At 39.7% G+C, this 16047-nt stretch overlaps 1 protein-coding gene across 1 annotated transcript in view; it reads left to right on the plus strand.

Annotated features, from left to right (window-relative positions):
* Positions 1-16047, plus strand: part of ADGRV1 (adhesion G protein-coupled receptor V1) — a 307411-nt gene that overhangs the window by 26709 nt on the left and 264655 nt on the right. Inside the window, exons 4-9 of the mRNA XM_044446125.1 lie at positions 3642-3737; positions 5710-5814; positions 6983-7096; positions 9978-10543; positions 13055-13325; positions 15481-15810. Of these exons, the coding sequence (XP_044302060.1) occupies positions 3642-3737; positions 5710-5814; positions 6983-7096; positions 9978-10543; positions 13055-13325; positions 15481-15810 (1482 nt within the window). The remainder of the gene's footprint in view (positions 1-3641; positions 3738-5709; positions 5815-6982; positions 7097-9977; positions 10544-13054; positions 13326-15480; positions 15811-16047) is intronic.

Consider the following 16047-nt stretch of genomic DNA (forward strand, 5'->3'; position numbering starts at 1 on the left):
TTGTTGTTAGTCGCAAAGTCATGTCCAACCCATTGTGACCCCATGGACAACGTTCCTCCAGGCCTTCCTGTCCTCCACCATCCCCTGGAGTCCACTCAAGCTCACACCAACTGCTTCAGTGACTCCATCTAGCCACCTCATCCTCTGCCGTCCCCTTCTTCTTTTGCCTTCTATTGTTCCCAGCATTAGGCTCTTCTCCAGGGAGTCCTTCCTTCTCATTAGGTGGCCAAAGTATTTGAGTTTCATTTTCAGTATCTGGCCTTCTAAAGAGCAGTCAGGGTTGATCTGCTCTAGGACTGACCAGTCTGATCGCCTTGCAGTCCAAGGGACTCGCAGAAGTCTCCTCCAGAACCACAATTCAAAGGCCTCAATCCTTTGGCGCTCAGCCTTCCTTATGGTCCAGCTTTCACAGCCATACATTACAACTGTATGTTGTACACACTTTTGTTGGCAGGGTGATGTTTCTGCTTTTTAGTATGCTGTCTAGATTTGCCATAGCTTTCCTCCCCAGGAGCAAGTGTCTTTTAATTTCTTGGCTGCAGTTCCCATCTGCAGTGATCTTGGAGCCCAGGAAAATAAAATCTGTCCCTACCTCCATTTCTTCCCCATCTATTTGCCAGGAAGTGAGAAGACAGGATGCCATGATCTTAGTTTTCTTAATGTTGAGTTTCAAGCCAACTTTTGCGCTCTTCTTCTTCACCCACATCAAGAGGCTCTTTAGTTCCTCTTCACTTTCTGCCATTAGAGTGGTATCATCTGCATATCTGAGGTGGTTGATATTTCTCCCAGCAATCTTAATTCCAACTGGTGATTCATCCAGCCCCGCCTTTCTCATGATGTGCTCTGCATATAAGTTAAGTAGGCAGGGTGACAGTATACAGCCTTGCCAAACTCCTTTTTCAATTTTGAACCAATTAGTGGTTCCGTGTCCAGTTCTCACTGTTGCTTCTTAACCCGCATATAGGTTTCTCAAGAGACAAATAAGATGGTCTGGTATTCCCATCTCTTTAAGAACTTGCCACAATTGGTTGTGATCCACACAATCAAAGGCTTTAGCATAGTCAATGAAGCAGAAATAGATGTTTTTCTGGAGCTCCCTAGCTTTCTCCATGATCCAGCATATGTTGGCAATTTGATCTCTAGTTCATCTCCCTCTTCGAAATCCTGCCTGTATTTCTGCTAGTTCTTGGTCCACATACTGCTGGAGCCTAGCTTGCAGGATTTTGAGCAAAACTTTGCTAGCATACTGTATATTCATCAGGGATATGATTTAGGTCATACCTGAGTGGCCTAGTGCTTTTCCCTACTTTCTTCCATTTAAGCCTAAATTTTGCAACAAGAAGCTCATGATCTCAACCACAGTCAGCTCCTGGTCTAGGTTTTTACTGACTGTATAGAGCTTCTCCATCTTTGACTGCAGAGCACATAGTCAATCTGATTTCTGTGTTGACCATCTGGTGATGTCCATGTGTAGAGTCGTCTCTTGGGTTGTTGGAAAAGAGTGTTTGCTACGACCATCGTATTCTCTTGACAAAACTCTACCAGCCTGTGCCCTGCTTCATTTTGTACTCCAAGGCCAAACTTGCCTGTTATTTCAGTTATCTTCCTACTTTAGCATTCCAATCCCCCATGATGATAAGGACATCATTTTTTGGTGTTAATTCTAGAAAGTGTTGTAGGCCTTCATAAAACTGGTCAACTTCAGCCTCTTCAGCACCAGTGGTTGGGGCATAGACTTGGACTATTGTGATGTTGAATGGTTTGCCTTGGATTCGAACTGAGATCATTCTGTCATTTTGGAGATTGTATCCCAGTACTGCTTTTCCTACTCTTTTATTGACTATGAAGGCTACTCCATTTCTTTTGAGGGATTCTTGCCCGCAGTAGTATACCTGGTGGTCATCTGAATTAAATTCACCCATTCCTGTCCATTTTAGTTCACTGATTCCTAAGATGTCGATGTTCAGTCTTGTCATCTCTTGTTTGATCACATCCAGCTTGCCTTGATTCATGGATCTTACATTCCAGATTCCTATGGAGTATAGATCTTTGCAGCATCGGACTCTCCTTTCACCACCAGATACATCCGCAACTGAGTGTCCTTTCGGCTTTGACCCAGTCGCTTCACACTTTCTGGCGCTACTAGTACTAGCCCTCTGCTCTTCCCCAGTAGCATATTGGACACTTTCCGACCTGAGGGACTTATCCTCCAGTGTCATATCTCTTAGCCTTTTGGTACTGTCAATGGGGTTTTCATGGCAAAGATACTGGAGTGGGTTGCCATTTCCTTCTCCAGTGGATCATGTTTTGTCAGAGCTCTCTGCTATGACCTGTCCGTCTTGGGTGGTCCTGCACGGCATAGCTCATAGCTTCATTGAGCTACGCAAGCCCTTTCACCACGGCAAGGCAATGTAACATTTTAGGTTGACTTAAACATTTAAAGCCTCTTTCTTCTCCCTTATAGACTCACGCACAGCTCAGTATCTGCTCTGGGGATCCCTTAATCTTACAGAGCATAATTTGAGACTTCACAAGGGGAGACTCACTCCCTACACACACAAACACAGTGCAGCTACTTTAAGTACAACCAAACTGGCAACACACCTGTCTTATGGTCTCTCTAGAAAATGGCTTAGGGTTGGACAAACTTTGAAGGATTGGGAGTTCCATAGTGGTAAAACACACATGCATTTTTCTATATGCCATTCTCTTTTGAAGTACTTGGTCAAGTTGTAGAATCCTTGTGCCTTATTGATGCTTGCCTGCCCAATTCTTATTGTTCAGAATTGCATTGTAAGTGTATGCAGGTCACAGAATATTTAAGGTAGCATCCAGTGAGGCCACTGCACTCCTGACAGTTCTATTGCACAAGCAGGTCCCACTGGTTGAACAATGGGGATTTAGGACTTCATTTATTCATTATATTATTGGGAATATATTATATTCCCAATCCAGAAATATTCATTTCTGGATTGGGAACCATTTGAAGGTGTTCAGTTACCCAAGCTCCACAGATCTGCCATGTTCTGGAAATAAGTATTTCTGCTTGTTTCTGGTTCCCATTCAAAATGCTATATCCTCATTGCACAAGTGACGGGTCCCAATTTTTTCATCTTTCCCCTTTTGTTATAGAAAATCCCTATGGATTAAAACACAGGGAAAACATCATGCACATTTTTGTTTTGTTTTAACACTTTCAATGTTGTTATTCTGTTTGTTCTTGGTTATGATCATAGGGATGATTATGATAGACTGTATTATATATGTGAGTATATCCCAGTACTGTGTATGATGCAAAAAGGTCTTCAGATTCTTGGGGATTGGAATAGAGGGATACATGCTTCTCATCTAGCTCATTATTGCTATGGTATCAATGATATTGTCAAGCTATGATTAGTGGTCTCCAACATGTGTGTCAAATACAGGCTGAGTCTATAGAATTTCTGATCCATGAAAAGTAGGCACTTTTGGAGCATTCAGTGGACTTGAATACCTTTCCTTGGAATGTGTCATTTGAAAATATTAATTTATGTTGAAAATAAACACATTGAGGAATAAGTGCATTTTCCCTACTTATATGGACTGTTTCATTTCCAAAGCATCCTTCTAATTTTCCATACTGTGTCTCTTGTTTGTTTTAGAAGCCACTTCCAGGAGTAACACTAGGATTGCCTAGAGCTGTAACTATAACAATTTTATCAAATGACAATGCCTTTGGAATTATTTCTTTTGATATGGTATGTTTTCATATTTATACCTTTATTATTTGAAATTAGAATGATAGGGAGATTTCTTACAGAAACAGCTTAGCAGCCAATGGGAAACTGGGAATCTTACCAGGCATCTGTGATACAATTGTTGATAGTCTAAGCTGGAAGTTCAACTTGCTGTAGGTAAGCTATTGTTTTTCAGCTTATTCATCCCATCCTATCTCATCATATGCATTTGAAGAAATCTTCCCCTTCTGATTAAAGGCTTTAGATATTTCTAATTTGATCAGTACCAACAAAAAATATTTGAATGCCCTTGGTATGAATGCAAGTTTTTTAGGCTGTTTGCATAGATAGGAAAAAAGAAATATGCCATCAAAAAGAACACAAAAATTTCGTATGCTGATTTACATATACAAATGCAAACTTAGAGGTAATTATTGTCATTTAATGTAACTTACTATCTTTTAATACACTACAGTATACATATAATGTATACAATATGCATATAATGTAGTTTTATACTGAGCAAGATTGTGAAGGGGTGCTCTGGTTCCATGCCTGCTTGGTCCAAATGCAAACTGTTGATGGGTAATTTCAGGGCCCCTGGTGTCCATTTTTATAGTTCTTTATCTTTGACCTGAGCTTGACCTGAGCAGTCCTTCAAATAAAGGATGCCTTCAAACAGAAGGCATTTCTCTGGCAGCCCTTCAAACAGGGAACTATTCTCTGTAAAGAAGACACACTGCCATCCTTAGTACTTCTACTGTTTTGTTTAGCAATGATTGTCCTTTAAATATGGGACAATTGATTAGCCATTTTCTCATTGTTCCAATGCAGTATATGTGTGGCCCAAGTTTCTTGGGCTTTTTACGGCCATCTATATTCCACCCAAGCTGAGTCCATGGCAATCTGGCAGTGTAGCTTTTGGCATCCCATCAGAGGACCTGACTTATGCTCCAAGTAAATGAGCTAGCTGATCAAGTTTTATTGACTTTTCAGAAAAGACTAAGAGGATGGAGGTGATCCTGTAATTCATTCATAGGACATTTATAGCCTAACTAGGCTCATGTGATGAACAAAAGAAGAAATGTGCATTGAAGTACTTGAAATAAAAGGTTAAAAATCACTGTTAAGAAGTTCTGTGTGAGCATCCAATCAGTGAAATAATTGTGAGGGTTTCCTTTGTTACCTCAAAGATTTCTTTGCATTTGTTGGGTAGTTTTCAACTGCTATGAAATCTTTTTGAAGATAAATGAGGCTGCCCCACAGCATCAGTGCCCTGTTCTGAGCCTGGAAAGGAAAATAGCAAATGAGTATTCTTGCCCTTTGTCCTTCCTTTCTTCTGGCTTTTCCACTGCCACCAGGTAGAAATCTTGGTTTCTCTGGCTGCAGTCTAGCATTATAGCCCAGGAACAAACCATGGGTCTCTCTCCTGCAACATTCTAGAGCTCTGGGTTTTGACATCATGGAAACTAACCCAGGGAGAGTCCTGTTCATCCTTAGCTGTTCATTCACCAGAAGTGGGTGAACAGTCAGGAGCCATCAAGCTCACTTCAACCTGAATGACCCACAGTAAACTAATTGTGAGTTGTTTCATTGCATAACCAGGGTCAGTATCTGTGGATCTAGGTTGCAAAATTGCCTTAAGCTTCCATAAAGTTTTTCTTAAAGGGGGCTTGCTTGCAAAACTTTCAACTGTCTCCTTAGCAATTTTAACATGATGTGATTTGCAAATGATCTATTTTAACAGATCCAAGAAGCTGTATAATACTGTAATACAAAATGCATTTTTATGTTTTTGAAATATTTATCTGTTGCTTTTCTTACCTTTGATAAGGTTGCTACGAAATGGAATGGGGGCCATCTCACAGACTGCATTAATTTAACTTTGAGAGCTGATATTTCAATAATAACAGCTCCACATGTGTGTGGTCTTGCAATAGTTCATTGGTGCCTGATTGCTTTCTTTCCTTCTTCCACCCTCACCCCATTTTAGCCTTCCTTAATCATACTATCAGAGCCCAGAGGTGGAAATGACTCTGTGCCTCTCACTTTAGTTAGGGAAAAGGGAACCTATGGAACTGTGACTGTGATTTATGAGGTGAGCATGTTCAAATTACTTCACCCTTAAGCATATTATTTCAAATGAAACTACTAACCTAGGGCCTTTGGACTGTAATTATGAATTAACATGGCTGCTCTGGAAGAACTGGTTCCAATTATTCCCCCTAATTTTAATTAGATTACTCTAATCCTTGGATTGTGGACCAAACCTGTAATCAGGCTTCCCATTTAGGTCATGAAGAAGCAGGTGGCAAGCACTCATGTGGTCCCATTAAAGCCAGGGTGTGAGCCCATGAAGCTTTGAGCGAGGCCTGGGGACTACTAAGCTCGAATTAGTTGTTGTGCAATGGGTAACATTCCATTTTGGGGGGTAATGGTCTATTGATCCTATAAGGTCCAAGACTCAATTGAGCCCTTATATTATAAAAGGGGTCTCTTAACTACCAGAAGCTGGTCACTTAAGAAAAACAGCAGGATGGTGTTCTTGCCTGATGCCATGCACAGTAGCACAGCTGTATAGCTTTAGATGGTACATCCTGCCTTCTCCACTATAGGTCCTAGGAGAAGAGACTGGCTTGGGAGATGCATGCATTAATTCAGTGGTCTGATCTGGTCACTCACAGACGTGGAATCTGGGAACCCAGGGAGGCTTTTGGAATACCAAAAGGCATAATGCCAGAATGCTGGGAAATTGGGGTTCTCAATTGCATGCAAAGCCCCCATGGGCAAAAGAGACTTTCCTCTTCAGGTAGTTTCCATTCAGGAGTAGAGCACAGCAGGTGCAGTGATGAACAAGGGCTGTCCTCTTGTGTTGACTTTGACTCCCATTAAGCGTCTGAGAAAAACTTGGAAGCACGGGAATCTACCTTGTGGGCAAGCACACATTCCAACTTTCGTTATTCTGAACAGGTCATCTTCCTTCTTACTTTAATAATAAAGAGATCAAATGTTCTACTTTTAAGAAAACAGCTAGAATTTTCTTGTCTTTCAGTGCATCACTGTGAAGCTTGTGTGGTATGGGAGAAGAGAACCCTATTATTATGTAAATAAATGCTGTCTGAATTCATACCAATTCCATATTTCTTTCTTCTTGAATATCAAAAGTTTGGCTAATCATTTAGAGAGTCTCTTTTTTTCTGGAAGATGTTGCTAATTTTTGAAAGTGTCTTCTACCTGTACTGATAAGACACAATATTTCTTAATAGGTAGAAGGTGGTCCAAATTCTCCTGAAGAAGACTTGAGGCCAGTAAAAGGAAATATCACCTTTCCTCCTGGTACAGCTACATTGGTTTATAACTTATTTGTTCTTGATGACCAGGTGAGAACCCATATCAATAAGGTTTTGATTGGTGTATTAGGGTGTTTAAATAATTAAAGTACTGTTCTATAGGCCTGAGGTCATTGGCACACCTTAGGTAGGTGCATATAATCAGCCTATATGCAGTATTAATATGCTTGGGATAAATCCAACATCATGCTACCATAAAAGTACACAATCTGTGGCCTACTCCATGCAGTTCCTTGGGGTTCCTCAAGGGTACCGCTTAGCTACAAGCACAGCCTCCTAGAGGAATCCATTCAGAAGGTACCACCTGCTATCTGAGTTAACACTGCGGGGGGGTTCCTTTTTTGGCACACACCAGCAGTGGAACACCCGCTTGTTATTTCAGATTGCAGATAGCAATGGGACAAAGAGAGACAACAAGCATTGGCATCCTCAGACTCACCTGCACTCAGGCTCTTGGCCTGTCTCCCAGCATGCAGGTGAATCTCAATGCACATCTCCCCTCATTTATCCAGGAGGAAGGAAGCAGGGTGGATGAAGCCCCCGAATTCCTTTTGCTCTTCTGACAGAAAAGTGAAGAGGGCCCAGCTCCTCACTTCCTCCCCGCATTGGAAAGATGAGGCAGAACTGTTTCATCCTTGTCAGTCCTCCATTAGGGGAGTGATGCAGATGAGGCTGGCTCAGCTTCACTGTACATTCATCTTCCCTAACTGGGAAAGTAGAAAAGTCTGGTCCCTGGCCCAGATTATGGATGAACTGTACACCTGTAACATGGGCCAGAGAGCAGATTATATCAGCTGGATGTGACCCGCACTGTCACCTGTAACTTGGTTTTCTAATTTGTGAAAAAGAATTTAATTTAGAATAAGAATGCTTTGGTTTAGACCAATGCAGTTTGTTCTTTGTATATTCAGGCTATATTTACCATTGGCTGTGAAACTTTCTTTTAAGTATTTTGATTTTTTTTTAAACTACCATCCTCTTCATTCAAGACAATATTGTCAGATTAATCATTATTTTACATTACAAAGTCCATGTAATGGACTGTACATGAATAAAACTGAGAGCTGAGAAGTTGTGAAACACAAAACTTTCAGTGAGTAAATTGAACAGGGAAGTTCACCTATTATGAAAGTAAAGTACCACATGCCAAACAAGGAATAAAATTGCCACAACTACAAAGTTAAGCTGAATGGCCACTCTTGAATGTGATCTCTACAAAGCATTTGAGGGTGGCCAATTAGCAAATGAGAATGAAAGAAGAAATAGGTGAAGAGGAGAGGACTTTGAGCCTTCTTTGAAAACAAAGCTTTGCTTCAAAAGAAGTTATACACTTTCAAGTTGAAGATTTTCCATCAGGCAGTCCCTATAATTAAGAGGCTTTTCCGCAATAGCAGTTCTTGCTTTCTAGTCTCACAGATCAGAGAACAGGTGTTTTGAGTTTATCAAAGCAATTTTACTTTCTGACAAAATTATGAAAAAAATTAATTTCCTGTCAATAGTCTAACTATATGCACCTGAAATAGGAATATAAATGATCCTTAATGCATTTAGAGGAACTAGGGAATATGATCTTTTTTGGTAGTAGAGCTCATGCAGTAGAATTCTGACTGTTGGGAAGCTCATTTCACCCATTGTTTTTCTTTTTGGAAAAATCAGAAGAATATTTAAATGGTGAGTATTTAGGGGTATTTGAATGAGTTTAGTTCTGATCAGAGTAGGAAAGGGTTCATAGATTAATATTGTCTTTTGGTTGCTGCATGAATGTTTTATGCTCTTTTAGGATGGGAAGGGTTTTTACTTTCACAAGCTATCTATTTTACTTATGGAATATGGTTTGCTGGCTTGTTCTTAGGGTCGGTTTGTTTGTTTATTTCAAAACAAATACCTTTGAGGCTTCATTTTCTTCTATTGTACTTCAGGGTTAAACATCACATCTAAATTAGGCACAGGATAATGATGGTTTGATCCCTGATAAAGATGGCTTCAGAGACCAGAATGAGACCTGCAGTCCAATATTGGAATACAAACAGTAGTTCATGACATCTGCTGCCTTATGGCATTCTTTCTGTGGGTTCTTTAGCAGACAGCTTGGGGCTGCTGTTCCGGGGATTTTACCAAGGGCTGTCAGAATGCCTTCATGTTCTTCCCTTTCAAAGTCATGGATGTATACCTAATATTGTATTGCATTGATGTTTTATTTTTCCAACTGTTTTAATAGGTAGTAATATGTTGTTACTTGTAAGCCACCTAGGAAGGCCTTTGGCAGTTATAGGCGGCATATAAATAGCGTGGTTTACTTTATATCCAGTTTGCTGCTGGTTCTTGTCCATCTCTTATCCGCACCATGTCCCATTCACTCTATGCTAAAGGCAGAAAATAAGGAGACCCTCAAGATTTCTAAACTCCTTTATCAAATTAGCTAATAAAACAAATTCAATTTAACTATCTAATTAAATCACATTATATATTCAGTAGGTGTCTTTGAGTATGAAATTGTTCATATTGCACACACTAATGTTTCTCTAAAATATCTCTAAACCTGGGGAAAAGTTTTTTCTGTCAATTCTGTGAAAAGTGCTTCTACGCCATTCCTTTAAACATATTAGAACATAATAGATAAACAAGTGGGTAGTATCTTATGCAGCACTAGCAAATAGCTCAAGCTACCTCCAGTGCAGTGACAATGGCATTTGCCGGCATGATTGGTATGCTTGATATGTGTCCCATATGTCTCACCCTTAACATATGTGTGCTTCATCAATTGTTAAAGGAATAATTATATTGTGGTAGGATAACTATGCATATATTTATATAATGATATGCTTGCTTTTGCTTTGATGAATAATTTGCTGATCTGTATACATTTACCTTTGAGCTGAGAAATCATTATTGGTTGATATTAATTTCCTAGGTACCAGAAGATGATGAAATATTTATTATTCATTTAAGAAGTGTAGAAGGGGGAGCTGAAATCAATGCATCAAGAAATTCTGTTGAAATTATTATTAAGAAAAATGATAGCCCGGTGAGATTCACTCAAAGTCTTTATATGGTACATGAAGAGGATGATATACTAACAATCCCAATTCTCCGGGGTAAAGATGATGATGGAAACATAATTGGACCAGATGAATATGAAGTCTCAATCTGCTATATCATTGTAACTAGAAATTCAACAGCACATGCACAGCTGAATTTGGACTTTCTGGATCTACAGCCAAATACAACTGTTATTTTTCCACCTCTGGTTCATGAATCTTATATTAAATTCAAAATCCTTGATGATGCCATACCAGAAATTGCTGAGACATTTCATATCATGCTACTTAAGGATACATTGCAAGGAGATGCTGTTTTAATAAACCCATCTATTGTTCAAGTTACCATTAAACCCAATGATAAACCTCATGGAGTGCTATCTATCAACAGTATCTTGTTCACTCAGTCAGTTGTTATTGATGAAGATCAAATGCTAAGGTACTCTTACTTATCACATTGCATTGATAATGTCAAAGTAAATTTGCTGTTGTTGATCAGCTGTTCAGTCGTGTCCAATGATAAGTGATCCTATGGGCCAAATCTCACCACACTTTTTGATCCAGAAAGTAGATTTAAGAGACTGTAATTTTCTTAAGAGAACAAATTTAGATTGAAAAACCTATCATATTCTGTAGGTAACTTTATAGATGCTTTTCTTTTAACTTTAATCTTGACTTTAATGATTTGCAGCTGAGATGTGTCCTTGGTACTTTGAATCAGGACTAGTGCTTTCGTTAGAATTTACAGGGGACTATAACGGAAGCTTTGTGGGAACAAGTCTAGGTGGAATTATGGAGTACCGCCATAATGGTTAAAACTAATGTACAGTAATGTGTACAATTAAGTTTAATGCTACTTATTCTTTAATACCTTGGTTTCATATGCACATATTTACAATAGCTTTAATTCAAAGAAAGTTTGTTTTGCTTAAGTTTCTTTGAAATGAATAGGTCATGTTAGATGTGAAACTTCCAACCAATGCAGCAGTTAATTTTCTCTAGACTGGGGCCTTATATTTTCAGATTACTTTGTAAAATATTCCTTCTGTTTTTGGCTCATAGTTAACTGTACAGTTCTGTACTTGAATCAGTGGCACAGTTCCTGAAAAAAATCTGTTTGGCTTTTATCGGGGCAACATTTCAGGGACTGTTAGAGCTTCTGCCAGCTATTTAAAGCCACTTGCAGCTCCTGAATGTCTGAGATGTTTAAAGAAGTTCTGTGGGAAAGATCCATGCAACCAGTCTATGTTAACATGAATTGGTTGTTTAAATGCAAAGCCAGTTGCACTGTTCAAGGCTAAGTGATCTTGGCAACCATTTTATTTTTCTTCAGGTCAGTTCTATAACTAAGATCATATTGAAGTTTAGTGATTTAGTTGCTGGAACGTTGGTGCAAATGGATGGGAGTGAGAAAGACAGTTGTTTTTGGTGTTCATTCTCAAGGCCACCTGGTTGGACTTCAGGGGCGGAGGAGGAGGAAGAGCAGGAGGGGGTTTCAGAATTGGGCCAGTTCCAGATGTTGAGAAGAGAGAAGCAGAGGTGCTTATTTCAAGGCCTGGCTCCTCAGGTGTGCAGGCAGCCTCTGAAAATAACCAAGATGTACAATTAGTGGGAAGGGGCTTGGAACAGGAGAATTTCTTGGCGATAGATGAGGCGGACATGGCTCTTGACCCTGTGAGGTGACACCAGCAGATGAGGGCTGCCATACAGAGGACTTAGAGGACTTAGAGGACTGCCATACAGAGAGGAGGTGTGCTCTTTTTAAGACGCCTCAAGAGATGTGGCCTATGCTCATAAGGAAAGTTCTTGGAGGTGAATAAGGGATTGGGTTCAACGAACTGCTGTGTGCATTCTCACAGATTCATTCTGGGTGTTTGCACTTCTGGAAGATGCTTTGATCAACAGAGAATGTTTTGCAAGAAAGTCTGTGGCTTTGACTGTGTGAAGGGAAGAACCGTAGCTCATGATGCAAATGATTCTTCCTAAGTTATACACAGATGTTGGATGTGTGTGCGTGTTTCTGTGGCACAGCTAGGCATGCCACATGTCATCATTCTTCATCCAGCAGCAAAACATGTGCATTCAGATATAAGTAAAGACAAATATATATTTTAAGAAGGTTCTTGAAGCAGTTTGTGCATACATTTATTGCACTGGAAACAACTCAGAAGGTAGTGAATGTGTATTCAAACCACATCTATCATTTTGAGTATCTGCCTATCTTTACCATGGCTAAGTGAAACAACACATTTTGGAACACTTATGGATCCACGTACAAAAAAGAGGGAGAGGGGAATATACTAGCACCAATGTAATACTTTTGGGAATAATAATGAGCAAAAGAGTAGAAATCAGATACCATTAAATTTACTGCTACATTTAGTTGATTGTTCCAGATCTTTTTGGATAGTGTAATTTTTGTTGCTGCTCTCTTGAGCATGCAGCATTTCAGTTCTGAACTGGGAAATTAGTGGCATTTAAGTCTTTAGTGAGGATATATTGGAGTACGGTGGCTTTCATTTTTATTTTAGTTTTTAAGTCCAATGAATTGATGTGGTGTTTGTTGTGCTCCTTGGTGCTTTAGGAGGGTGGTAAAGACTTTTCTATTCACTGTGCCTTTGTTTTTATGTCCTGTTGTGGTGATGTATTTCAAACTGATGCAGTTGGCTATTTCATGCCATTGTTTTAATAATTTAATGGGTATTTGTATTTGTGTGTGCGTGTGCACATGCACGTGTTTAAATCTGAAAGCTACCAGGGAAGGGGTGAGCTTTTTGTGAACCAAAAGGCAGGTTAGAATTTTTCTTTGATATATAAATAAGTAAAAATAGTTAGTTCTGGTGGGTGGCGACCCAGAGCTTCCTAGTTCTGCATTGCCACAATTACTGGAATGAGCTATAATTCAGTATTTGACAAATCACCTTTGTTAAAATTGGTTTGCAAACTCTAGGTATGAAGGCATCACTGTTGTAAGGAATGGTGGAACACATGGAAATGTTTCAGTTGCCTGGCTTATAACCCGCAACAGCAGTGATCCTTCACCTGTGACTGAAGACATCACTCCAGACTCAGGAGTGTTGCATTTTTCTCAAGGGCAACTGTTGGCATCCCTTCCTCTGACCATTATTAATGATGATTTTCCTGAAGAAGCAGAACCTTACCTGCTTCAAATTCTGGCTCACACAATACAGGGAGGTGCAGAAGTGAGTGAGCCATCTGAGGTAAGCCTACATTTATACCTCTAGAGAAGTGCAAATATTGAAGGAAGACATTAAAGAGGTTTCTGTTAGAAAGAAGGCAGTTGTAAGTTATCAAGGCCTTACTTAAGAACTGTCATGGGGTAGCTGTGTCATTTAAAGTTTATTTAGTGTGTTATCCTGTGTTTAGACAGAAAAAATGCCCTCCCAGCCTGCCCCCACCAGCTCAACTGGCTTGCATATGCTGGCATTCATAGGCCCTCTTTTGTCTAAACATGTTTAGGTTTGCATCTTTAAGGAACTCAATTCTCTTGTCATCTTTGTCTCACTGTTAGAGACTTTCAGTTTGTTTCCAAAGACCTCTATTCAGCCTAGTGGTACCCTGTGCAAATCTTGTGGGGGGGGGGGGAGAAATTGCCAGCCTTTGTGACTGTAAAGAATATGAATAAATAAGGGCAAGATCCTATGCTGGACAGAAAGATGTCCGACAACTCCTAGCATTCTCCAGGCAGCTATATGCTAGCTGAGGAAGTTACCCTTTTCCCCCTGTCAAAACATGCATGTAATAGTGCCCTAACTAACTACCCACAAGCTCTTTTTAAGTAATAGGTCAATAGTAAAAGAGTTCACTGTCTGTCTATTTATAAATTAAATTTCTATCCTGCTCATTAGTCAGGATTACTCTCTGGGCAGCTACAACTTCTAGGCTATTCTAGTATGAGCAGTTGGCTCAGTGGCTGTATTTGCTGAGTGGAGCATAGAGAAGATTTAAACATTCTTCATCTTTTCCGTAATAACACACTGATAACTAAAACCAAGAATAGTGGCAGCAATATGCAGGATAATATGGCACAGTTTGTGTGCTACCAAGCACCTATGCAGATTGTCCATAATCGTTTGTAGATTGATAATGGAATCCTTTATGCTCCCTAAGGATTGAGTGTAGGGCTATAGGAAATATTCTCCCATTTTGAGTATTTTCCAGGAAAAGACCCCTGGGATACTGTACTACCTGCACTGATTCTTATATTTTCATGAGCCATGCTTAGTAAATTGACATCTTGATTCTAGGTATAAGTTGTCATGTTTGTGCATGTTTCAGTAGGGCACTCTCTACCCACTTTTCACTGATAAGTTTCTTGAGATTTGTGATTGTATCGTAGTTATGTATGTTACGCTGTATAGCTAAATCAGGTTTTGTTATGTGAAAATACCCAGCCAAAAAAGTCATGAAGAAAGAAAAGCTTCACTTTCACATGGGAAGTCACATGGGAAGCCCCAGCCAATCTGGGATTATGCAGTGAATGGGATGATTTTAATCCATTCTACTGCCAGTTCAATTTTTTCTATGTGACAGCAGAACTGTGGACACATTAAACCAAATGGGAGAGATAGCAGGAGAAAGCAATGTGAGTCACCACACAAATCCGCAGATACTGCTGAAAAATCTTCCAAACAGAGAGGAGCTTTTCAACACCACTGAACATATTCAAAAACACTGAATAGTTTGGGCTTCAACTTAGTATAGATCTGCCCCACCTCCTAATATAACATATGAAAATGTTATGCTAAGGTGGGCAGTAATTGTACTTCCCTGTTGCCTGCAAGGGTCAACCTCCTTCCTGAAGAGCCATGCCTCTGAACTTTCTTAAGTGGTTCATCACTCTTTTGAAGGATATCTGTTGGATCTGATTCATTGCTGATTTCCCCTTCCTTCCAGATATGCTAGGTATGGCAAATGTTTGACACAGTAGTATGTGAACCAGTTGTCCACAAGATAAAAAAACACCATGGGATTCAAGAACAGAGTGAGGATAGTGGCAAAATGATCTCCTTAAGGGTATATGCACTTTGCATGAACTTTCTGGAAGTGGTTAACCACTTGTACATTTTCATGGTGAGCTGCTACTATAAGCAACTCAGTTCCATCCTCTCCTATGGCAGTAACAGAACTCTGTCTACACATCCTTGTCTCCCACTTAGTTGCCTTCACATAATAGTGAGCAAGTGGGCCACCACAACTGGGAAGGTTACGTAAAGTGAGCAGTTCTATCATCCTATACCTTGTTGTGAGAGGAATAGAGATCATGTCATTCAGTTAAAACCTCAAACAATGACAAAATAATGCATTGTGGCTTCTAACAGTAATTTGAATGTTTTGTTGATGTCATTCCTGTAGCTTTTGTTCTACATTCAGGACAGTGATGATGTTTACGGTGTAATACAGTTCTACCCTTTGGAGAATCAGAGGATTGAAAGCAGCCCGGATGGACGGTTTTTGTCCCTTAGCTTTGCAAGGCAAAGGGGAAAAGTGGGAGACCTGAGGCTGTCGTATACAATAATGTATATACCTGCTGGGCTTGTGCATCCTGAGAGAGCAAAAGAAGATATTCTAAATGTTTCCGGAAGAAGTATCCTCTATTTACCAGAAGGAAAAACTGATGCCATTGTGAAAATACCAATAAGAAATGATGCATTTCTTCAAAATGGAGCCCATTTCTTAGTACAGGTATATATTATATGGTATAAAATTATCATAGCTTACTTGTGATGCATGGAGATATGGCATAATTATCCAGTTTTTCTTTTGTGTGTGTGTGTGTAAAATAGTGCCAATAATGCCACTATTTGTCACTAAGGTCATCATTTGTATTCTCAGTCTCTGACTATCGCTGGTCCACAGAATTTCCTTCTATTTTCTCCCAGTCCTTCTTCCAACACCTTTAACCCTATGCCTACATATAGC

The sequence above is a fragment of the Varanus komodoensis genome, unplaced genomic scaffold (genome assembly GCF_004798865.1).
Source record: "Varanus komodoensis strain SLA01 unplaced genomic scaffold, ASM479886v1 scaffold5, whole genome shotgun sequence".
In the NCBI taxonomy this organism is placed as follows: domain Eukaryota; kingdom Metazoa; phylum Chordata; class Lepidosauria; order Squamata; family Varanidae; genus Varanus; species Varanus komodoensis.